Source organism: Macrosteles quadrilineatus, unplaced genomic scaffold (assembly GCF_028750875.1).
Source record: "Macrosteles quadrilineatus isolate MER2022 unplaced genomic scaffold, UCM_ALF_1.0 Scaffold_204__1_contigs__length_187771, whole genome shotgun sequence".
NCBI classification, from domain to species: domain Eukaryota; kingdom Metazoa; phylum Arthropoda; class Insecta; order Hemiptera; family Cicadellidae; genus Macrosteles; species Macrosteles quadrilineatus.
This window is the reverse complement of record NW_026542797.1, coordinates 2,274-27,387: the sequence shown is the minus strand read 5'-3', so window position 1 is coordinate 27,387 and position 25,114 is coordinate 2,274. Positions and strand designations below refer to the sequence as shown.

General features: G+C 31.1%; 1 protein-coding gene across 1 annotated transcript in view; it reads left to right on the top strand.

The window, feature by feature from the left end:
• Nucleotides 1-10,493, top strand: part of LOC128982231 (uncharacterized) — a 38,519-nt gene extending 28,026 nt beyond the window's left edge. Inside the window, exons 10-16 of the mRNA XM_054401299.1 lie at nucleotides 1,134-1,480; nucleotides 1,961-2,250; nucleotides 3,501-3,624; nucleotides 4,099-4,283; nucleotides 5,340-5,925; nucleotides 6,890-7,036; nucleotides 10,149-10,493. Coding sequence (XP_054257274.1) covers nucleotides 1,134-1,480; nucleotides 1,961-2,250; nucleotides 3,501-3,624; nucleotides 4,099-4,283; nucleotides 5,340-5,925; nucleotides 6,890-7,036; nucleotides 10,149-10,181 — 1,712 coding nt within the window. The 3' untranslated portion in view covers nucleotides 10,182-10,493. The remainder of the gene's footprint in view (nucleotides 1-1,133; nucleotides 1,481-1,960; nucleotides 2,251-3,500; nucleotides 3,625-4,098; nucleotides 4,284-5,339; nucleotides 5,926-6,889; nucleotides 7,037-10,148) is intronic.
• Nucleotides 10,494-25,114: the final 14,621 nt, after the last annotated feature.

Sequence of the window (25,114 nt, the reverse complement as noted above, 5' to 3'; positions counted from 1 at the left end):
TCCATCCATACATATATCCAAACAGTCTCACTTATATTATTATTAGGATAGAATTTGTATATTGCTACATTCACATCAAACCTGAATTGGTAGTCATGCTTAAATGCTCAACTATGTATTTTAGAATTCTATTAAAAAATATTAACAGAATGCTATTAATATTTGAAAATGGACAACATTTTCATATCTATTTAACACTCAGTGGTTAACTGTCATAATCAGTCGCTGATCTAAGAGTTAAAAACCAACAGTTGAACCAAGATTTAGGGGAAGCTTTGTATGATTTATTTATTAGAAGTAAATGAATGATTACGTTTGATGGAAAATCTGTACTTGTATAGATTTATTTTAAGCTCAATATTTTGAAAATCGGTTGGGTAGAAGCCAAATGAACTAGGAAAATAAATTACCAATCTCCAATAAGAAATGTACAAGGAGGAAGTTGCTTTTGAGCATAAATGTTTGTCAGATAATTAATGCCAATACTTGTTTGCAAATCTGTACGTGTATACCTTTAATTCATGGTCAAAATTATGAAAATCAGCCGGGTAGAAGGGCCGAACCAACTTTTAAAAGAAAAAACCAATAATTTTTAATATATAGGTTTGAGTTAATTTTAAATATTATCATTTATTTGCTTCTTAAAAGTGATTCTATCTTCGTATTTATTGGTTTATATTTAAATTAATAAAACCGTCCACAGTTGTCTTACTTTCTAACCTCAATATTCAAGTATACGGTACTCAATTTTATCCAAAGTTTGCGGGATTTGAGGTAACCACGGTCCCAAAGACTTTCGATAATCGAGAGTGTTACTGTACTCGTACATTATGATAAAATAATTTTGAGAGTCACGGTTACGGTGTAGCTGATTAATTAATGGAAAAACATTCAAAATCCTATTTAAGAGGTCTTATTTCAATATATAGATTTGTATTGAAGTATATTGATTATATCTCACAATATCAAACTACTGTGCATGTTTAACTACTTAATTTTGGTAGCTACAAAAATGCAGAACTTTTTTTACCAATTTTGTTTCTGGGTATAGAAGAAACTAATTAGTAGTTCGTTTATACTAAAAATGATAGATGTAACTAATTGTTAATCTCATTTTTATCACATTGTTATAGGTACTTTTCAGTCATGGGAAGAAGCATACAATTTCCTCCAAGTTCAAGGAAATCCATCTCTGGATATTCCAATTCCTGATGACGACTATGAAGAAATTCCAGCGTCGCAGGAGGCAATTCCTGGAGACGAATGGATTGCTGTATCAAAAAAAATGCCGAACGGAGGTGTTGATCAAGTAGAGCCTGGGAGGCGCGAAATTGATGTTCAATACAACTGGAACGCCTCATCAGCAATATTTGATGATCCGGCTCTTCTCAGGAAGCATTTGGAATCCTGCAAACGACTTGACATCGAAGTTCCGGAACAACAGTCCACTTCCATAGAATTGAATGCAGAGCAGCGCCAGGTGATAAATTAATTTAAACATTGAGTTTTCATAAAACTTCATTTTCAATTAAAATGAAATGTTCCAATTAATTACAATTACAGTAATATTAATATTATTGTAACAATGTACAGTGCCATGGGTCAAATACTATCTGCGATAAAATCCTTTGATTAAAACCCTTAGAGAAATGGATCCTTGAAAAATTCCTTCATTATTTCTGACAGTAAATAATATAAAGATTTATTTCTTAATTAATAGTATCAATTTGGTTCATAGTTACCACGAGAGTGGTGAAAAAAATCAATACTAAGAAAACATGGAATAACTGAAGTTGGGTTGATAATTTTATTGTTTTATGTTAAATTGAAGTGACTAAATTCCAAGGTATCCAGTAACCACTGACTGTAGATGATAAATTATAAATGTGTAACATAGTGTTTTCTAAAATTTTCCCCTTAATGTTTTTTTTATTATCAATCACATAAAAAACATTTTTAGGTTTTGGCCATTCTTGATAGCCAAATAAGTGCAGAGCTGCATGGATCCCCTAATGATGCCATTCAGTTGGTTATCATACAAGGGAAAGCCGGGTGTGGCAAAAGTACAGTGATTAAGACTATGACATCTCGCCTGAAAGAAACTCCTGGCCTGGGTAGTGCTAGCTATCTGTTGCTCGCCCCCACAGGGTCTGCTGCCCTAAACATCAACGGCAACACAATTCACGCTGCTTTGAGCATACCAGTCAGGACGTCAGGTTACAGACCTCTTGAGGGAGCTGCCAAGAAGAGGTGAGATAAAAAAATTCAATGGATTTGCCTAAATTAACTCAATATATCATAGATTATTGTACAGAAAAATTGTTTGGACATTGATCAATTTATACTTAGTTTAAAATTAAATATAAGCATCAAGGGTGATTTAATTCATAACATTGATAAAAATATACCTTGAAAAAATCAAAAACTATTAAAAGTTTAAGTAAACGGATTTTATACTTTTAACCATTGAATTTTGATTTAGGGAAACATCAACTTAGTAGTGTAGATTAGTGTTATATTTCAATTATATACTGAGAAAATCAACAGTGGTAAACACATTACTTTGTCCCAATGTTTATATGACCCAATAATGGGGGAAAAATAAAATAACCTCCTAATATTTAAACATACTGTACATTAATAATATCAGTTAATATAATATTATAGCTTTATGTATATTAAATCTACTATATTATGGCCTAAATCTGCCGATTATAAATATCTGTGTCACATACCTGCGTACTCTATTCCCAAATAAAATGCTATATCTTACTTATTTCTTAATAAATGTTGATAAAACTCGGTATGTAGCTTCATATAGTTGAGATCTCCTTTGCTATGGCTTAAAATCCCTGATATAGCAAATTTACCATGTAGGGAATAAGCTATAGCCCCAGGCAAAAATGATCGAGTTTTGATGAAATTTGGAACGAACTACAAACGTTTAAACATACATTTATTCGAACGAGTTTGCGAACCAGCATGATTGGACTAAGGGAAAAGGGGTTCATGGAAGGTTTTGTGGAGTAAACATTGGATTTCCCAATTTTCAACCCTAAAAACAAAAAAAAATAGCAATTTTTTTTAAAACCATTAAATAGAATAAAAAAAACAAATAACTTAAGTTGGTGTATTGATAATTGTCATGCGCTTAATGGTTATGCGAGAAAAATTAAAAAACTGTAATCATATGGAGCATAAATAAACAAATGTAGTTTGCTGTTTTATAGATATATTTTGATAAAATTTAGCATATAAATTTAATTTTTCCTTTAGGCCCTACTATAAACATTTAGTAAAATTACCTCTTCCCTTCTCTGTAGCAGCAAACCTAAGAACTCGTTAAACTATGTTATTTAGATATTGAAAATTAATAATGTCTTTTTAATGAGATATCAACCAGGCAAATGCAAATTTGCTTAATCTGCAAATTTGCTGCAGTGGGGGTATTTCTATTATGTTTACGTTCAACAAAATAAAAAAAATTAAATGCTTTACAGATTCCTTGAAGACATGGATAAGATCCGTTTCATCATCATCGATGAGTATTCGATGATAGGACTTTCACTTTTTGGGATGATAGAGCAAAGATGTGCAGAATCCAAGCCTCAGTGTAACTCTCAGGTAGTAATTTATATAAAAGTTTCATAATGAATTTTGTTTTTGGCATTTACTAATAACATATCACATTGAAAAATTATTATTCAGTTTGAACTATTGTTATTACTCTCCTCAGCCCTATATTGAGTTATACACAGGTTTGGAACTATTGTGATTAAACATTTTTTTCCATCTTCTAACACACATTTTTTTTAAAGTTCAAAATCTTGTTTTTTAATTAAATAAAGAAAATATCAGAAAATATAAGAAAATATATTTTGTGTACCAGAGGTAGAAATGATTAACATTTTAGTATTAGGATTGCATTCTCTATCTCAATTCTGAAAAAATAATATTATTTGAGAATTTTTGGGTTTAAGTGAAATTTAAAGCTCTAATTGTAGTACAATATTAATTACCTATATAGATTGCTTGTGGATATAAAATAAATCTAACCAAACTAGCTGTCCTTGTCTATAATTATTTATTAATTTTTAGATTTTTGGAGGGATTCGTATCTACCTCATAGGAGACATCAGACAGCTACCCCCAGTTGCAAGCAAACCACTCTATTCCCCATCAGCGAAGAGTGAACTTGAAATAAAAGGAGCATTTGCTGTGTCTCAGTTCCAACATGCTGTTGTCTTGACTCAGTCAATGAGACAGACTGATAACACCTTTAGGTAAGCCCATGAATTCGATAAAAAAAACTTTGACAATTATTATTATGGCATTTCATAGTGTAAATATTGAATTATGGCTAAATTGAATAATATTTATTTATTTTTTTTTTGTCCTAAGGACGCTAGGCACGAGCCTGGGATTGTTTTTCACATTACTTCAGGCTAGACCTAGGGGTTGCGGCATTATCACTTAGATAAAATCCATTGGTGACTTGGCGGGGATCGAACCCGGGACCTCAGGGACTCAAGTCCCGCGCTCTAACACTACGCCAGCTCGCTCCCCAAATTGAATAATATTAAGTATTTCATACTAGCGGCTGACCCCATGCCTTGCAACGGGATATAAAGCACTACTTTATGGACAATACTTGAAACATTTTGGTTAAACTGAAACAGCTACTTACATATTAGTAAACAGATTTCTGTGAAGCATTCTGTGGAAACAGTGTGGCACTATTTCAAATTATGACTAATGCAGAGTTTTGTGATTATTCAAACCTACAAAACAGTTGGTGAATGTAATCATATGCTTAAATTATATTTACTTGTAAATGTAAACATTGTCATTCCAAAAGTCTGACACTGGACCTCTTAAAAATCTCTGGGTTTCGGAGTCCATATGTCATATACATACAAACGCACTTCGTCTTTTGTAGATGTAGATTTCGACACCAGCATGGCAACCTATAAGGCCCATGTCATTTATTTTAAATTAATTTTATGTGCTTATTTTTGCCTTTATCATTAAAGAGATTCTGCACATCTACAGTAAAATATCTTTCTAACAATATGCGTAGATGTTCCCTGCGATGCAAACGAGCTGAGAAAAAAAATATAAAGAGATTTTCTTGCCTATTAATATATAGATGATATGTATTAATAATATATAACAATTTCATGTAGACTATGGAAATTCTTAATTTTTTAATGTGTATGTCATATAAGCATTTCATATATAAGTATACTGTGACTCTTTACTAAAAAAAAAAAAAATAAAATAACATAGTTTTGAGAACAACAATAAACCATTACATAATTTATAATTATTTTTTATAGGCAAGCCCTTGACGAGGTTGCCAGGGGTCGTTGCACGGTCGCAACATATGCAGTTTTCAGTAACCGCTTTTATATCAACTTGACAGAAGAAGAACGACGAAACTTCAACGATGCCATTCACATATTTTCCCTGAGAATGACGGCTAAAGCTTTCAACCTAAACCGACTACTAGGCCTGCATTCCCCAGTAGCTCGCATCCCTGCTAAACACAACAACTTGGTGGCAAGTCAGGGAACTAGCGATGACGCTGGAGGTCTCCAGAAGGTGATCTACCTCGCGGAAGGAGCTTTAGTTGTGCTCAAGGCCAACTTGTGGGTGGCTTCTGGGCTCGTCAACGGCGCCATCGGCGAAGTCGTGGCAATTGTATATGAGTCTGGAAAATCCACCCCAAATGATCTACCAATAGCTGTCATGGTGAATTTCGCCAATTATTCTGGACCGAGGATGCAGCGAGATACATTTCCGATCTCTCCGATAATAAGATCATGGAAGAAAGGAAATGCAACTTGCACAAGAGAGCAGATTCCTTTGGATTTGGCATGGGCATGCACAGTCCACCAATCTCAAGGCCAAACATACGACCGGGTAAGTTGTCATTTGATTTTAGGCAAAATATAAATTATAATCTAAAAATAAATAGCTATAATGTATTTTTATTATATACATGACAATTATTACATATTACATACATGTTAATACTATGGCAATTCTTCAATGGGTTTAAATTTAAAGGCAATAGTATTTATCAATCTACAGTTACGTTTGCATTTAATTTGCTAGGTTCGTATAACTAGACAATTCCATATACTATAATTACTATAATTTATGGTGCACGTCCAAATAATTTCTAACATTTACAGTTTGATTTACTATTCATAATTCCTGTACCTGCTTTATAAATCCGTTAAAATATACCAACATATATTAAGTTTCCATTTCAGTATATAAATAAATTACTTTTATTATTTTTCAATCATCTAAATTTCAAACATTAGGGCCTGGATAAGGTTTGCCAGAGTGTATTTCAATAGCAAAAATAGGTCTATGTGTTGTTTACGAGTAATAACAATCTACATATATAAAATCATGTAAAGTTTATCAAAGAATCTGTTTTCCAAACAAGAAACTAATAACTTTTAGACTTATATAATATAAATGAAATATGTAAAATTTATCGTAAAATATTTAAAATCATACCTCCTCAACTGAGCTCAATCAAAATATAATCGACAAGTCTATAAAACCCCCATTTTATTGAATTTCCCTTTAGGACAAGAATCTATTACCGTAGGTTGTGTGGTAAGCCTTTAAGATTGAAACCGTTATACATATTCGTTTTGAAGCCAATATATGCCAAAAAACACTATTAGTTCATTTTAATATGTATATGACTGTATATATATTGTCAGTCAGCACAATAGTAATCATGAGAATAGTTCGTTAAAATTTTAAACGTCTAAAATAACAGATGCTTAGAGATTCAACTTTCTAACAGAAAAGTTAAAATGAATTATTTGGTTTTTATGTAATAATTTTAAATTATTATTAGGTTGTCGTGGACTTGGGGCGTACAGAGTTCACGATCGGTCTCTCCTACGTTGCTCTCTCTCGCTGCAAGACGTTGGATGGATTGGCAATCAATCCACCATTTATCAGAAAGCGACTGGATGATTTGCATCATAAGAATTCTTTGAAGGTTAGCACTTTTGTGATGAAATAAGTATACATAATATACAATATACATTAATTAATGTATTTCCAATTAATAAAATAGAATGATACTGTAATCTTTTTTGTACTGCACTTATTTCCCCTCATATATAGATTACAAGTTTAATCCGTATTTGGTTAATTAATTGAATAAAATATTCTCCCTAACTGGGTTATGTTCCATTTTGGTTGTGTTTTTTAATGCCAGGGCAGTTGTGATGAAAATATTTAATTCATTCAATAGTAATGGATGAATTTGATTAATTAAAATTATAGGCTTATATATCTGTTGATTCATATATTCTTGATTTTTTATCTTATAAAAAGCTAGCAGCAACCAAATTTTTGAACAGGACAGTTAACCTTAATTATGGGAAAATTGAATTTAAATTCAAATCAATATTATTTTTATTCTCTTCGAAATGTCAAATTGTAGTTTCTACATATAGATATTTGAATGTTTATATTCTCCTAAAACTTAGAAATTACAAGTACGTTCATGTAGCATCAGAGAAGATTTCATGGAAGTGAATACCTATTTGTCTACAAATTCCAAATCTACCTTTGTGTAAAATTTCAGCCTAAGTTAAATTGTATGTATGTTTTAAACATGTATAAAACTTAGCATACATCCGATCCAAACAAAAATACAGAGATCAAATCGTGGTCATAATATTATAGATATAAATAAACTATTTTCAAATTTTATAAACTTAATAAAGAGTAACATTTGTAATTAAAATAATCATTAAAACAAGTAGGTGCCTATTAAAAATAAATATAAATATAGCAAGTTTATTATACTTTCATTACCTATCAAAATGAATTTTTTGTGGAATGATAATCTCAAACCCCCATGATCATGAAATATTTTAAAAATAATAAGAATGTAATAAAGTTTTATTATATTGCAATATTTTACCATCAGGACAAACTGCAAGCAGAGGGTAACATCATGAAGATGGCTCAGGGTTTGCCCTTTCGGTTGTCATCATTTATACCTGTGAGGTGTCCACAACCACCTGCACCTGCTCCATCCCCACCATCTTTACCTGCTCCACAACCACCACCTGCACCTGCTCCACCACCACCACCTGCACCTGCTCCACCACCACCACCTGTACCTGCTCCACCACCACCACCTGCACCTGCTCCACCACCACCACCTGCACCTGCTCCATCCCCACTTCACCGACCCAAGACTCCTGCTCCACCACAACCTTCTGCACTGCGGGAAGAGACAGTCAGAGTACACGAGGGAATTGTGACCGTTGTCGTGATGCCCGGCGACGGTCATTGCCTTTTCTCGGCTGTCCTTCACCAGCTTGGACTCTCTTCCCCCATTAACCCCAATCATATGGAATTCGTCAAAAATTTACGAAAAAGGGTTGTGGAGTATATTCGTCAGCAGGACTTGCATTCCGGTACATAAATATAACAATCAAACTAAATATACTGTAATATGTATTTAAATTAGGTAAAAAGAAATAATTAGCTGAATATCTAGCCACAATTCAAATTCAAATGCGACCACTAATAAAAATGCAAAATATTATATAAATACATCCCTTGCAGCAAACCTGTATACTCAGCGAACTTTAATTGATTGAATTAATAATTTAAATAAATATTCAAATCAAGTTTTGTCATTGTATGTTCATGAAAAAACGTACAGAAAAATTCCCTAAAATAATAACAAGCTGCTAACAAAATTCAAAACACCCCTGTTTTAGCACACCTGCAGTATACATGAATTTCTATTTGCCTGTTTTAATTTTCAATTCAATCTATTTAAAACACATTAGGTTTAACAATTACCTAGGTTTACTGCTACAAGCAGGGTAAAAAGGTGTATTGTTAGTAAAATATTAATAGCTTGGTATAAATTAAACAAATATGCAAAGTTTGATCAAAATTTTTCGATAAACCAGCAAACTATAACAGTTTTACTTATTCTCAGCAGAATAACCTTTAGAGTTTTAAATAATTTTTTTAAAAATTTTATCCATAAACAACAGTCGTAAATAAAACTTCAATATAGCACATTAAATTAGTTTATTACTAATAATTTACTTAAATAACTAATTAATTATTACTTAATTTATTTATTTAGTCTATTCAGAATAGTTTGTAAAGAAATCGGATTTTTTAAAATTTGAAGGTCAAAAATTAGAACCCCCACTTTTACCTTATTCAACCCCTTTAAAACCCCATTACCATGGTCCGATCATGCTGGTTCAAGAACCTGTACAAAGTTTTATCAAAATCATATTAATTTTCCTCGAGATATTGTGCCAACGGGCACACATACTTGGGGAAATTCGCTAAAAGGGAATTTCATGGTATAATTCAACTCAACTATATGAAACATCATAACAAGTTTTAAAAAATAAGGGAGATCCTAGAACTTTTCTTTATTTTCTATTGGGTCATTGAGACAGTTTAGTGTGTCTACCTTTATCAATATCCTGTTGCCACTCGACAATAAACTTGAGTTTTTCTATAATTTATTCAATTATAGGGCACACACAGATATTACAAACAATAAATAGATTATGACATACACATCTTGATTTTAGCAAATTTCCCTATAGAAAAGTCAGAAGTAGCTAATACTGTAAGTGGGATGATAAGACCTGGGTCCGGGACCGATTTACTCTTTTATTTTAATGTCCCTAAAGGCCAAAAACACCATTCGTTTGAATTATATATAAATTGATATATGTATATACATATAGATTTAAATATATATATGCGTACGTGAACACAATAACTATTTTTTCAGATCTTGATGAAATTTGGTTTAAAGTGTAAGGTGGGATAAACTTGAATAGGTTTGCCGATCTGCATGATCGGACCATGGGAACGGGAGTTTATGGGGTAAAAATTGAGTTTTGCCACTTTTACAATATACCTTGTTATATAAAAAAATCAACAAACTTCGAAAAAACGAAATGCAATTATATAGAAATTTTATTTGATAAAATTAAATTTAATATAGGGCTAATCAACATTAGACCTTAAGTATAACATTATTGTATCGATATTAAATAAAATTACTTAAAATTATTAGGTTTAATAAAAGTTTAATGTTACAGGCCTTTGGCGCGCACAGCTGGAGGACTCTATAAGTGCCAACTTGACGAAATATCCAGCAGTGCGAAATGGAGTTATTGTTCCTTGGGAGGAAAGGTTGAATTGCTTCCTGGAAAATCTTTCTGTGGACGAGTGGGGTGGCACCGAAACCATTGTGACCATCGCTCAATTGCACAATATAACACTTACAACATATTTCGAAGACGGTGGTGATGGTTTTCGGTGTCAAAGGATCATCTCAGGGGGGGAGAGTGATAGGGAAATTGCTATAGTGTACCGGCTCGCAGCTGTTAGGGGATGTGCTGGCCCTGTGAGTCGAGTGCACTATGACAGTTTAATTTGTTTTAATTAAGTGAGTTTGTATATACGTATATTTTAAACTATTTATATATATATATTTATTTTTATTATTTATTGCTGTATTATTATTTTTGTAATTTGGTTAAATAACCAATATTAAACATTAATTGGATAGTTTCACTACAATCATTTTATTTCAGTTTAACAGTTTTAAATTCATTGGCAATTTCAAATTACTTGTAGCTTTCAAAAGTATGGAAAATGGTATTACTAATTTGAAATACTGTAATGTGTTACAAAATCAAAAGGTTATAGCTAAAATTTTATGAAATTTCTGAACACATTGCCATTTTCAAAGTAAAGAACAATCCCCATAATTGTCAAGCAATATCGCTACAATGTAAAGTAATTAAAACAAATGACTCCAGATTTGAAAATAATGACTTAAGTTTTATTTGAAATAAGAAGAATAATATTACACACACTTGAAATCTTAGTAGGCCTATTTATGCTCTTACTGTACATAAGGGTATAATTGTAAGAGTAAAATTGTGTTAATAAAATAGTTTGTAACATAATCATTTTACAAAATCCTGTATTTTTGTGAAAAATTATTATTCCAAGTTCTTTATTCTTTGACAAATTAATATAACCATTGACAACAATTAATAAACGGTTACAATATTATATTATTCTTTGTTTCAAAATAATTATCTATGTGTGTGTATATTATGAAAGAAACATATACAAAAATATAAAAATTGTTGTACTAATGCACATTAAAATAACTATTCTGAGTTCACTCATCCCGTTACGCGCAGAATAAGCGTACTCCTAGTTATAAACGAAGCGTATGCAAGTAGGAGAAAGTGCATTTTTCAATGTAACTTCGTTGTCTGTTCCATGAATCTAAGAGTGTTTATGTATTGATCTAACCTCAAAATTTTAAAAGTTGGGACACATTATCACACTACATACAAAGAAGTCAACTGCCAAAGGTAGTCAACCGGATAACGCTAAAACCATTTTGAAGGTTAATATTTACCATAAGTCGTTACTGCTTGATTGCTTCTAGTTTAAAAAGATTGGACTTTAGAAGAGAATGGGAGGCCTCCTCTTAACTCCCTTTAAGGTTTCAGTGGCCACTGAGGTAAAATAAGGTACTCTTTAAGTGATGATATGCAATCAGTGGAAGGTGATATGTGGCTACTACTGTACCGTTACTATACTTAAAATCAGTGTGTGTGTGAATCGACTGCCGACTGCCAATCCCACTTCAAGGCATTTTAAATCAACACAATCACGGTTTTAATGTAAATCATCGGATTTAAAATGCATATCGTATAGAGCTAAAATTCGGATGAAAGAAATAGGTGGTCATATGATATTTGTTTACAAGATGATTTTCACTATTAAAACTGCCAGAATTTTCCTTTATGCGTCAAAACTAGCTGTTCTGAATTATATTCCGTTTTAATCGACTACATGATTCCCGTACGTAGAACGGGCTTACAGCTAGTACATTATTATTTGTTTTTTACATCAGATGTTTTAAAAAACTGATACTTTCTGTTGTGGGTTATGCAATAAATTTTGCCTCGCGATTAAAGTTTGGTATCAGGAAATATGGAAAGGTATTATTATTTTTGTACTCACTTTGTTGATGTTAGATGTCAGTAAAAGAAGTATAGTTTTGGTTATTTTTCTTTGGATTTAACCCCACTTATGTCGTTATACAAATGGTTTTAGCTAACACTTCAACCTCTGTTAGTTGTAAGTGAGTGTGCAGAGATGTGCTAAAGCATTGTAGTCTAATCCTCCAAAACAAAGCCTGCAGTAATTGTTGTGGAGCTGTGATCAAATCCGCAACCTGACTGAGCATTACTGTTAACTTAGATAACAATTATATGATACAGTGTATTTCTGTCATATTTTGAAATCAACATTTTGTTAAGTAAGATTTAGGAACATAAAAAATGTAATATCAAGTTAGAAATTCTAGTTAGATAAGCATTGTTGTTGTCATAGATAGTAATTAATTTAACTAGTGGTGAAGGCTAACACACATATAATAATTTCGTGCGTTTTAGTTTTGTAAAAAACTTCTTGATCAGCATTGTACGTGTTATTAAATTTACGGAAAGTAAATAAAAGATACGTCTTATAACACTTAAAACATATATTTACGCTTATACTGTTACTCACAAAACGGTAAATATACAAAAAAGATGGTAAGTGGTTATCATACCACTCATACCACTTACCATCTTTTTTGTATATTTACCGTCTTGTGAGTAACAGTATAAGCGTAAATATATGTTTTATGTGTTATAAGACGTATCTTTTATTTACTTTCCGTTCGTTTAGTAGTATTCAAAATTTGTACGGATTATGTATTCAAACATTTAAAGTGTGTTGCACGCCAAGAGTGTGTTAAACTCATAATAAGGCATTTGGACAGTTTGTATGGTCAAGATTTTATTCTCAATGGGTTAAAGAAACATTCGTGTATATTACGGTTAATATTCATCATAAAATAGTTGTACAAATTATTTAATAAGACGTGATGAATACAATCAATGTTCAGCAGCTCTAATAATTATATTTTAGACATTTGAAGCAGTGAAATGTTGTTGTGTATCTGCATAAAGATACATAAAACAATGGTCAATCAAATAAACTTTCACTTGTCCTGTAATCCAGCTACTAGGAGGTCACGAATTGTGGATATTTACAGGCATGCACTGTGGATGCGATACTCCCTGGTGTGGATTAACGTCCGCACGGGTGAGTACTATGACGCAGTACTATCCTGATAATTAGACCAATTCTTATATACCAAGGCCAAAATGTGGTTCGGATTCCACTATAAACTGTAGGCTTCTTAGTTTCCATTAGCTGTATGGGCTATTAATTAACAGCTGTGTCTAAGGAATGTCGGCCTTACTAACAAGACTACAAGATCGTGCCACTCATCCTACACTCATCTCCATTCATACTTGGCATAAAATACTTACTTTGTATGGTCACCATTTCATTGAACAGTATTGAACAGTTTTTATTTCTAACCAAATACAACTTTCAAATTATGTTTTCAATTATAATTTACAAACAAGAGAAGCCACTTTGGGATATCTAAAGATAAAAAAACGAATGCGCTTACATTTGCCATTAAATAACTCATTGCTTTATGGAAACTGTACTAAAGTAACATTTAAATGTTAGTGTCTGTATTTTCCAAGACAGACGGACTGCAGTAGTGCTGTTGACAGTTGAAATGTCTAGAACTGTCAAAACCAAAGATGCTGATGTGCTATATCATATAGCTGTCTAATCTAATCTTACTAATGTGGACGTTTCTGTGTCTGAAGTTCAAATCACGCACTAACCACTGGACGGATTGGGCTGAAATTTTGCATGATGATAGCTCACATTCCCGTTTAACATATAGGCCTATTCTTATCTCAAAAAACTTTTGGGGTTCTGCACCCGTGACTCTGTACTTTAAAAGGAATTTAAAAGTAGTCAGCATCTTCAACTTAAAATCTATGATATGCAAGCATTATACAGTTAAAAGGTTTCCCAACAGGGTGCAGTACTATTATTATTTTTGCATTTATGGCAACAGCTAATTTGAACTAAGTAGCAACAAAAAGCTGCAACGCACAATGAAAACTGTTGAAGTAGGATGTTTTCAGTTATGTTTATGTTTTTAATTTGGTAGATATGTAGAATTTACTATGGTGAATGTGTTATACTATAGCATAGGTACCGTAAATAGAACCACATTTTATCAAACTGTGTCCTCCCCTATTGCAAACGCAAAACTTGAATATAACTGCAATAGACATCGTATACTTATATGCCAATCCCGTACGAAGGTCGGGGACTCTGCTAGTAAATATATAGGAAAGATTAGTTATGGCTTAAAATTGGTGAAAAAAAAAATTTGTACTGCCAATTTATATATCAAGTTAATAAGGAATATTGAGAAAACCATAAGCCGCACGCCTATCAACCGCATTCTTGAGGTCTTTATGTAAAACTCCTCCGAAAAATATTAGTTTTTCGTTAGACTTCTTTACCTGTAACCTACTATACAATTTATAAAGAAAGCTGTTAGAACTATTCTTAACTTTCTTAACTAAATATAACCCTCATACTAAATAACACGAAAATTTCTAAAATATAAATAAAACAGTACACACAACCATAGACTAAGCAACACAAGGGAGTATATTTTATCTATGACACCTATCTTATCTTATTTTATCTGTTTAACACCTATTAATTGCATTGACCAGCTGTTCCATTAAATAAATACGACCATTTTAACTTTTGACCATGTAAAGCGTAGTTCTTTAGAAATTAGTTTGTGTGGCAGATCCCTTATGAAACTCGTTCATACCAATACTTCAGCAAATCTACACTCTAAGCTATATTTTGATGAGCCACATACCTATAGTTTTATTTGGTACAAGGTCTTTAAAAATTACCACTAATTTGACTGAATCACTTTAATAATATTGTACATAATATAGTATAATAGATTAAGGAGCTGATATTTTTTCAAATGCAATCAAAACTAATACTTGACTTGTTTAATTCAATCGCAGCGCCCACAAACATACGAAATGTTTACTGAATGTATTACTTTCAATACGATTGAAGCTAAAAGTATACATTATGTGAAAGTGATATACGTTGATGTTTAACTTGATAAGAAACAATTATATTTTACAAAAGCTTAGTCTGACCATTTCGTTTACGTATACTAATTAAAACAATTACCTAAAAAAGGCTTTTAATAGTTTCTTCGCCAAGTATTTCACGGAGGAAAGTGCCTCAAAGAGTGAGGTGCTTTGTCCGGAGATTCAGTTAAGTCACTTGTTTTCCAGCCCAATTGTCAAAGACATCACTTGCGCTAGTTTGGTCGTTTGAAAAATAAAACTACTGCGTTAATTATTGGGTAAGTAGCCTAAAATCAATAAAATATAACTAATCACATTTATAATATTAGTAAGATACTGATAATTTATATTGTTTCAGAAACAACTTGTTTACAAAATATTTAACTTAATCATCAAAAGCAAAATTTTTTTATATTTTAATAAAATTTTATAATGATTTATATGATTTACAATTTATAAATATCTTTATAACGAATTCTTTATTAATTTAATATTTTTATAAAGTTTGATTTAATCTATACGATTACATATATTTTTACAATAAGAAAAAAAATATTATTTTTGTTGTGAGTTTTTTAAGGAATTTTTTTTTATGATAGAAAAATAAATATTATTTTAATTGCAAAACTACTTTAATGTAAAATAAAAGCTATGAAATGCTCTCGAAGGGCAACAATGATAACACCTCAACGTGGTCCTTATATTTGTTTAGTGTTGCTCCCAACCGTACTAAAATGTACAAAAATTTCTTTATAGTTTTTAATATATTATCAAGGATAAAAGAGTAAACTAGCATTATTTTTTAACCAGTAAGTTAATTAATTTAGCTAAACATTTAATCACGTGTAATTATTTTCCATTTAAGGTTACTTTATACTGCTGAGTGTTTGTTGGCTTCTCGCATAATATAAAGGTTTCAAAAATAAACTTTCACCAGAGATGAAGAAGTTTAAAAATTAGGAAATACAATTTTCCACATTTCACCTTGTTGGCGTTCCTATCTGAGTTGATCAAATTTGGAGCTTCCTTGCTTACATAGGGTAATTTAAAATTGGAGATTTTTAGTCGTACGAGGCTTAACATGTTTTTTCTTTTTTTTAGATTCTGTAAATGTTTTGAATTAATACTTATAAAATTTTGAATATTTCTTTTTATTCAATAGGCTGAGCTGATACATCTAGAATTTTATGCCTAGTAAAATACTCTAGATTAACAATATAATATTAGCTACCTATTAAAATATTAATTTTCTTCCAACAATTCATAAAACATTATAGATGCGATGTTTTTTGGGGAAAAAAATGGGCGTCCTGTATTAAATGACAAGAATGTGTTGTAATATGTTTAAAATCTTGAAAAGGTTTTTTTTTATTAATTACGATGTAAAATTATAATTAATAATATAAAACTTTCTGTACTATAAACATTTTAGAATCCAAGAAGTGTTAAAGGTTCTAACGTTTTCAAGGGTTTAGGTGGGTAAATTCAAATGTTAAACATATTCATAGATAGTCCTTAAAACTCAAAATATTTATTTCATAAACTGTCATATGATATTTCCATCGTAAGGTTATCTTTAATACTCACTGATTCAATGTAACTACTCAATTTATTTCTTTGTTATTATATTTAAAGAAATATATTAAAAAATTATTGGATTTGTAGGACTTGCACTTATTTTAATAAAATATTTTCCATCACAATAAATTTTCTCTAATTTACCTCACGTTTACAGTAAATAGTATAAAAGCAACTGCATCAGACACACATTTACAAAAATAAGTCAAGTGGCATTTCCCGCTGGGGAAATAAAAGTGAAATGCTCTTTGGCTTCTTTACTGTACCTTCAAAAGCCACGGGCTTTCTCTAGATGTCTTACTCCTTTGATATTAGGCTTCGCATTTCCCCTTTGTAAGTAGGCTATGACTTTTGCCTTTTGTTTTCTGGGCCGGACCTCGTATGTATTAAATAAACATGGCTTCACCAAACATATAGAGAAAGAAGTCAGTATATTATTTAAGATGGATGTTACATTACAGTAATATATCTAAAAATATTAGCTGTCAAAAGGAGGCTGATATTGGAACTATTTTAGTCAAATCTAATATGTATTTGGGAAACAATAAAGCTACTGAATGTTTAATACATTAAACTGATATATCTAAGATTAACTAATTTAGAATTTCATTAAACAATTTAACATTGCTAAATAACGTTGCCTTCACAACCCTCGTGGGCTTTCCAATAGTATTGAAACGTTACTATTTCGTATTTCAAAACATATGTTAACCTATTAAAACCTTGTTGGCTCAGTCTTTCAATGGCATGATCTATTTTTACTTCTCGTACCTATTTTGTTGCCGTAAACTTCTTTGGAGTTTATAAGGGTAGTTTTATGATATTAGAGAGGTGCTCTAGGACAGCTAAAGTGGATTCATTTTCTTTTAGTGCAGTTTTGAGTGGAAGTTTTTATACTGTGGATTAAATTTTACTTCTTCAAAATGTTTGGTAACAGTATTTGCACATTTTAGAAATTATATTTGAGAATAGGACTTTGTACACATATAGTAGAATGAATTAGTGAAAAATAAAAACTCTACGAAAAATATTTTTATTAGTATAGTTAGTTTCAAATGTTTAGTTAATTCATCAAATAAAAGCTTAAAATTAAATAATTAGAGACTTGAAATGAGTCTTCTAATTTGTAATGATAATAAACTAATAAATTTACAGCATTAATTATCACTGTGAAATTATAAAAAAAAATTTAAAAATCAGAAGATTTTTTAATAGTCGATTTGTTTAGTTTGACCGTGGGCTGAAGTAAGTTTTAAGCTCAACCTCTCAGGAGCCAAAATGTCAAGACTCAAGAGGTTCTTGAGACGGATACGCGGACCTCCAACAATGCTTCATCGCCACCTCACAATCCCTAGGATTAAAACTGCCTTACCTCTATAGATATGAGATTTTGTATTAATATAATGTGTATTTTTATATTAAATCACCATGCACTCAGCGTAAGATTAACAGCTTTTTAAATTAGGAAGAATAAATATATATTTTGCAAATATATAAAACCTGAAGCTGTTTTACATCAGATTTACAACCATATCTCTATTGAAACTATATCTAAAATGTTAAAAATGTTTCCTAAAAACGTTGTTTCCCCTAAGATTGGGACCGTGGCGTTGTCCTGTAATCCAACTACCTTCGTGTGGTTGCCATTTCAGTGACGAGTATTTAAATGTATATAAATAACCTTACCAGTTAGCTCGGATTTAACCTTAACCCATTTTGTGTTGTACCTAGTTTAGCAGGGAACCCTTATATTTGTTGGTAAAGACGTAGATTTAACGCCCCGTAAAATGGTTAATCGTGTAGAAATCAGAATATTAATTTATTGTAATAAACTTGTTCTATTGCACATGGCCTTTTTAGTAAATATACCTATCCTTGTTCAGCATTTTTTTTACTCTGTTTTCACTCTTGCCTCCCCCCTTCTTATGAAGATAAGAATCAATACATCTCATAGCAGGAGGCAGATTTCTAGTGCTTAAAGAAATTATAGGAAATAAATGTTTTAATACTCTTAAAGTACATTTCTAATAATTCACTTACTAGCCTTTGTCTAAAGATGCATATTTAAAAACATCTATTTGTATGTGTGATGACAAGATAAATGCTGTGCGTGCACGTGTGGACCCGCAAGAAAATTGCTCAGTTTAATGAGGTTTAAAGCTTGGTTTAGAGGAAGGGTGAATCCAGTGCAACACCCACTTACATTTTAGTGATTTCGTTTGTTTAGAATAGTTGTTAGGCGAATAGAACTACAAACTTACAGTCAAATTGTTAATATTTGATTTATTAAGAATATGCCAGTGTTGTCCTAACACGGTTTTCAAAAAGGTAACCTGTTTAAAATGCATTTTCATAAATTGTTTAGCATCTTATCCCCAATCTGACTATGGTTGAACATTTAACTGAATGAACAGCTGTTAAATTGTAATTCAAAATTAAACCACTGTAGAGGAAGTTGGTCAGTATAGCTGGATATTTAAAAATGGACAATTACATTAAACGTTAGGGGGCAAAGCCCTAATAGACATTCCCATTTTAAATACCGTTCACAGGTGCGTTAGATCATGAGGTTTAAAAATACACCTCAATCATAAAAAACCGGTCAAAAAGTATGCCTGGAAAATAGATGCTACAAAAACCCATATTGTATTAAGTATATAGATGTGACACGACATGAAAATAATGATTTTGAAGCATTCGCAAAATGTGTATTTAATCAGATAAAATTACACATGCAATAGGTACAATTTTGAATAATAAAAGTTATTCGCCTAAACATATTCTAACAAGTTCAGTTTTGATAGTTTGTTACAGTTTTTGTGTCGGGTACTGTTTTCCAGTGAGTCTGTAATGAAATATACGTACTGTATTAAAATTCAGAATTGGGTTTAAGGGTGATTAGGGGAAACACCATTTGTTTTTCTGTTTAAAATTAAAACATTTCACATGAGGCTAATTATTTTAATTTTTTGGCTAGTGTCATTCTTATTATGTTTATACCGTTTGTATATCCTTTCGTTTTAAGCACAAAGCTTATTAATGAATAATATTTTAAAACTTCCCTGTTGAAACAAAATGTTAATTTTGAAATATGCGACATGAGGAAATTACCTTTTTAATAAAAAATGAGATATTTAAATATTTATTTTATCCACTTTACATTACATAAATAAAATCCTATCCATTACCCCCTGAGTACGGTTGATCTTTAATGTTCATGTATATTTCTTTAAGTATGCCAGATACTTTAGTTTATAATCGTCGTTGGTATACTCTAGTAATATAAACATTTAAGTTGTCCTTCAGAGTGATTGTAAAAATTTGAGTGACAGAATTAGGATTTTTCTTATTCTGGCAATATACAACGATAAGATAATGTATCTTTCGTAGAGTCACCCGACAAAGTAGGCTTCCTTGTTCAGAATATAGTACGGAAAGCATTAATTTGGTTTTTACTTTGTTGCACAGTTTTTACTTTGGCGCACACCAGTATTCCAACCAAACAACAGAAGACAGCGTGCTTTTATTATGCATTAATCCGTGCTCGCTTATAAATAATTTGGCAACACTCAAAGATATTACGACTACGATCAGCTGGAGCAGAGTTTCCTATTTTGTTCAATGTTTGGATTTAATCTAACCTAACAACGTGTTGTACAGTGTTTGAAAGATTAAATATTTATATGATAGTAACTGTTGAAAACATGTAGTGTGTAACACGAGTGCAAACTGTCTTTACTGCCATACTTTTTTGTCTTTACTCAGAATCTTGCCACACTCGCCTAAGGCTCGTGCGTAAACATTTCACTCGTGTGTAGCAAAGTACAAAAATAACTATTTTATTCGTTTTGAATCATAGCTTACAAAATGTAGGGTCATCAGCTGTTACAACATCTATAGTAAGCAGACTTTTGCAAGTTTTGTCTATTTACAAATTTTACTTCAACTTTATGTCTTCAAGTGGTAATAGAGATCCCGTCACGCGAAATATTGAGTTAAAAATGTGTAGGGTAAGATTATGGTAACTGAAATGTAAACTACAAAGTATGGCATTGAAATTATACTAGAACATGCAATAGTAACACTAGAGTTAGTTGAATATATTTTTCATACCATTCGCTCTTAAATTCATTGTAGACATACCTGCAACAAGAATTCATAATTAAACTTTGATTCAGCGATAAAATAAAATAGCTACTATTATGTCAATCATTTTCTAAACCTAGACCTTTGGTATAACTTACACCTTTTATATAACCTAGACTTTTATACTGTATAACCTAGAATTAGGATGTTAGTGTTTCATAAACGCCAACATTATAATCAGCTGATATACAGAGAGGTGAGTAAATAAAGTGGAAATTACCTGTTTAGCGTACTGTTTACAGGTGTGACAATGAAATCTCCATGCTGTGGTAGGACAATGTTGTCTAACAAGCTATGCAACTCTATTACAGCATTATCTTCACCAATATAATAAATATTATGTTGTCAATTATCAATTATATCATTTATTTAAGATAGGGACGCCACAATGTACGTATTTTATCTTAAATATGAGTGAAGGATGAGTGTAGATTGAGTGGCGCAATCTTGTAGTCGTGTTAGTGACTAAGGCCGTCATGTTTCTTAGACACATTTTGTGTTACTCACGTTAAAACCGATGCCCCCCCCCCCAAAAAAAAACACCATAATATGAAACCATAAATTAGTACATCCAAAACGACAACTAAATAAAATGTTATTGTTTTTAGTAATATAATGTTTGTAAACATTAACCACAAAAAATCCTCAAGTGATTAATGTGGGGGTGTCCAAACAAATTACTTGTATTGTTAAAGTATTTAATTTGTATTGCAAAGGATGTAACTTTAATCCTAAGACAAGTTTTTGATTGCAAACAATTTGACTTCTTTACCTTAAATAACTGATTTCTCTTTTCTTTTCTTGGTTCTTGGTTTTGTGTTCTTGGTTCTTGAAGTGTATTAATTTCCTGATGCGCATTTCGCCTTGGTATGGTAAGAATGCTAACACTATTAACTGTGGTTTAAAAAACATTTCGGTTGCAATATAGGTGGTGCAATAGAATAGATGGTCATTTTAGTTAAAATCTTGATAGAACTTTAACAGGACCTCTAATTTCATCTCTTGACATTCGTTAACACAATCCAACGTGTCACCACGGAGTCTTTTGTTCCAACAATCTGAAAGTATATAAAGCAGTGGAACCCCGAATGTTGATAATAAAGTGGTTAAATAAGCGTAAGTGATGTCTTTGACAGTTGGGCTGGAACACGAGTAACTTAGCTTTGAGGCGCGATGGTTTCATCTACTTTTATTTTTCTTCAATGCAGATTTTTCCAATTGAAGCTAAGGAAGAGGAGCTTGTAAAGGGGTCTAAAATGATTTTCTTCGTAAAACAGTGTTTAAAAGCCGAAATTAATTTAAGATGGCGTACGACTTAGGGAAAAAAAGCTACATAGGAAACGTAATTAATTAATAATTTTGTACGTCTATACAATTGCAGACGATAGTTATTTTTATCATATTTTTATAATTCGATCCTTATTTTTATTTTTTATATGCGAATATAATACGGTAGTTGGTTTGGAAACTGTTTAATTGATGAACTGAAATGGAAGTGAATTAATGTATGACTTTATCAACTTCATCTATTTCTACTGACAGTATATCACTTGCAGCTTGTCTAACTTGTATAACACATATTTAACATTTAATTTGAAACTTGTCATAGATTTCAACTAAAGGTATTTCAAAACAGAATTGGGCTTCATGTGTGTAAAACATGTTTTTAACGTTTGCTTAAAACGTTGTTTTGTGATTAGCAGCTAAGTCAAGATTACAATAAACTGTTATTTTGAGAAACACTGTATAAGTACTAAATATTCCGAGAGACATGAACATGTTTTCATCAATTTAGAATCTACAAGATAGTTTTGCCATAGAAATAAATGGTATTTTTAAGTTGTGATAATGCTATTAGTACATTTATTAGCACGCTTGTGATACTTTTTATATTTTATTTAATTTATTTTTAAGTCATTAAAATAAATTATTTAATTCAATATTAATCAAAAATAATTTAACTTATTGGTTAGTTAACAGTTGGTAAGGAAACATCCGCCTAATGCCGTATACTTCCTTATGAAATAAATCTTTATGTAAAAAAATACTCGCCCACAAAATGTGAAACACTCCATAACATTGATAAATAAAACAAATATTAAAAACACTTTTGTTTACAAAGCACGGTTGTATTGTTTAGTATTGTGCATCGAAGTATTTTTAATTAAAGGGGAATGTTGCCAATTACCGCAGGCTGTTTAAGATCAAAAACAACTCTTGGATTTATAATTAAACTTTAAATTTCCCTGAAAAATACATATTTATTACAGGCTAAGATTTATATTTTGTGGTAACCCAATTAAATTCAATTAAAGCTAAAAGGTATATGAATATTATTGTGAATTTTTTTTAAATAAGGGCAAAGACCACATTTAGTTGAAGTTATTTGACCAACTAAATTATAAAATGTATAAATTTATGGGTTGAAATAATTTAATATTATTAAAAGTTGTTAGAGAAGGAATTTCGTTTATTGGTTATTAGCCTAGATGTAGGTATGATTTTCATTGTCCAAGATTGTTTTATTGACCAGACAGGGCCATTCTCATAGCCCCAAGTCTGCCGCTATTAGTCCAGTAAAATAAGACATTTTGGTATGCAAAAGGTCGGGTAGTTCTGATTTTTGGATATGTTGTTAGTATTGGGCCCATAACATAAAATCCAAGTTATCCACCTCGAGATGCTGCCGCTCGCCGTGGGGCGCGCCACTTGTTATCGAAATATCAAAAATATGACAATTCGTATTGTTTTTCACTCAATCTCGCGAACCGCTCATTTTACCAAAAATTTTATATTATTACATTAAAGAAGAATAAATTTGTGACAGTTTAAGCCCAACAGCAAGTATGTAGCGTAAAAAATGGTCAAAATACAGACCATCAAAATAAATATATTTTCCAAAGACCGATAAAAATTGTGGTTTTTCAATATTTCCACAATATAGTTGTTTGAAGCAAACACCGTATTGATTTAGAGAGTATGCCAGTTTATTTGCTATTAATAGAAAATAAATGAAAGTATGAATAAAAATGCCCTCACCTCAGCAAACCTGCAGACTAAGCGAATTTCCATTTGCTTGATTTGATTTTCACAAACCTATTTAAATAACATTAGGTTTAACTGGTGCCTAGGTTTGCTGCTACAGGGAGGGTAATATAGTATATAAAATAATAATAGTATGATAAGAAATAAATAAATTTACCCAATTTTATAAACATGTGTCTATAAATAAGGAAAAAAACAATAATTAAAAATCTTCGCTATAGGAATAACTTGAGGTTTTTTAATTTACATTTTTTAATTTTCTCCGTAACCAATAACTTTAAAAAAACATTTTAATGTACTAAATTATTTGTTTTTATCTCTACAAAATTATTTAATGATACAATTGTAAAATTGTATGTTTTGAGGGTTAAAAATGAAAAAAAAAAATATTCTTACCGGCAAAATACCTATAAAGCAACCGTTCCTATGGCCTTATCATGCCGATCATGCTTTGCGAACTCGTTTTAATAAATAAATGTACGTGTGCATGATTCAATGATTTATATAGGCCATTAAGCAAAAGCAATAGGCTAAGTCACTTACAATACAAAGTAAATATGATAAATAGTCCATCTCTTGATTCACAAATAAAAGTAATGTTTATACCAAATTCCACTAAATCGGATGATCTTTGGGAATCATCGTGCTAACAGACGATAATAACTTTTTTGGATACAGTTTAGTAAAATCTTTTGTTTTTTTTGGATATAGGGTCTCCAAAAAACTTACCTAGTTTGAAAATGTATTTATTTATTGTACTATATACAAACTACTGTTCAACGACTGATACCATAGAGAAGGCTATGCTGATACATTAAATGAAAGGTAATAAAATAAAAGTTATTTTAACACTATCACACCTCAATATGCGAACCATATGTAGCCCTGCAGACATGCAAGCTATTTTTACTCATTTTTATAATTAATATTTTATTATTTGTATTATAATTTATTACCAAAACTATGTTCAAAGTCAAATAGGTGTACGCAACTCATTGCCAACGTACGAAACTAAAACTTTGAAGTATACTCTACACAGCACGAATTGATTATTACTCATCCATTTGAACAATAGTATCGTGAGGTATGTTTAAAACTATGGAATCTTTTTCGGACACCCGGTATATATATATTTATAAATGTTATAACAATTTGAACCAACAGTATTTTTGGCCTCTTGGAATATTAAAATGAAAAAGTAAATCGGT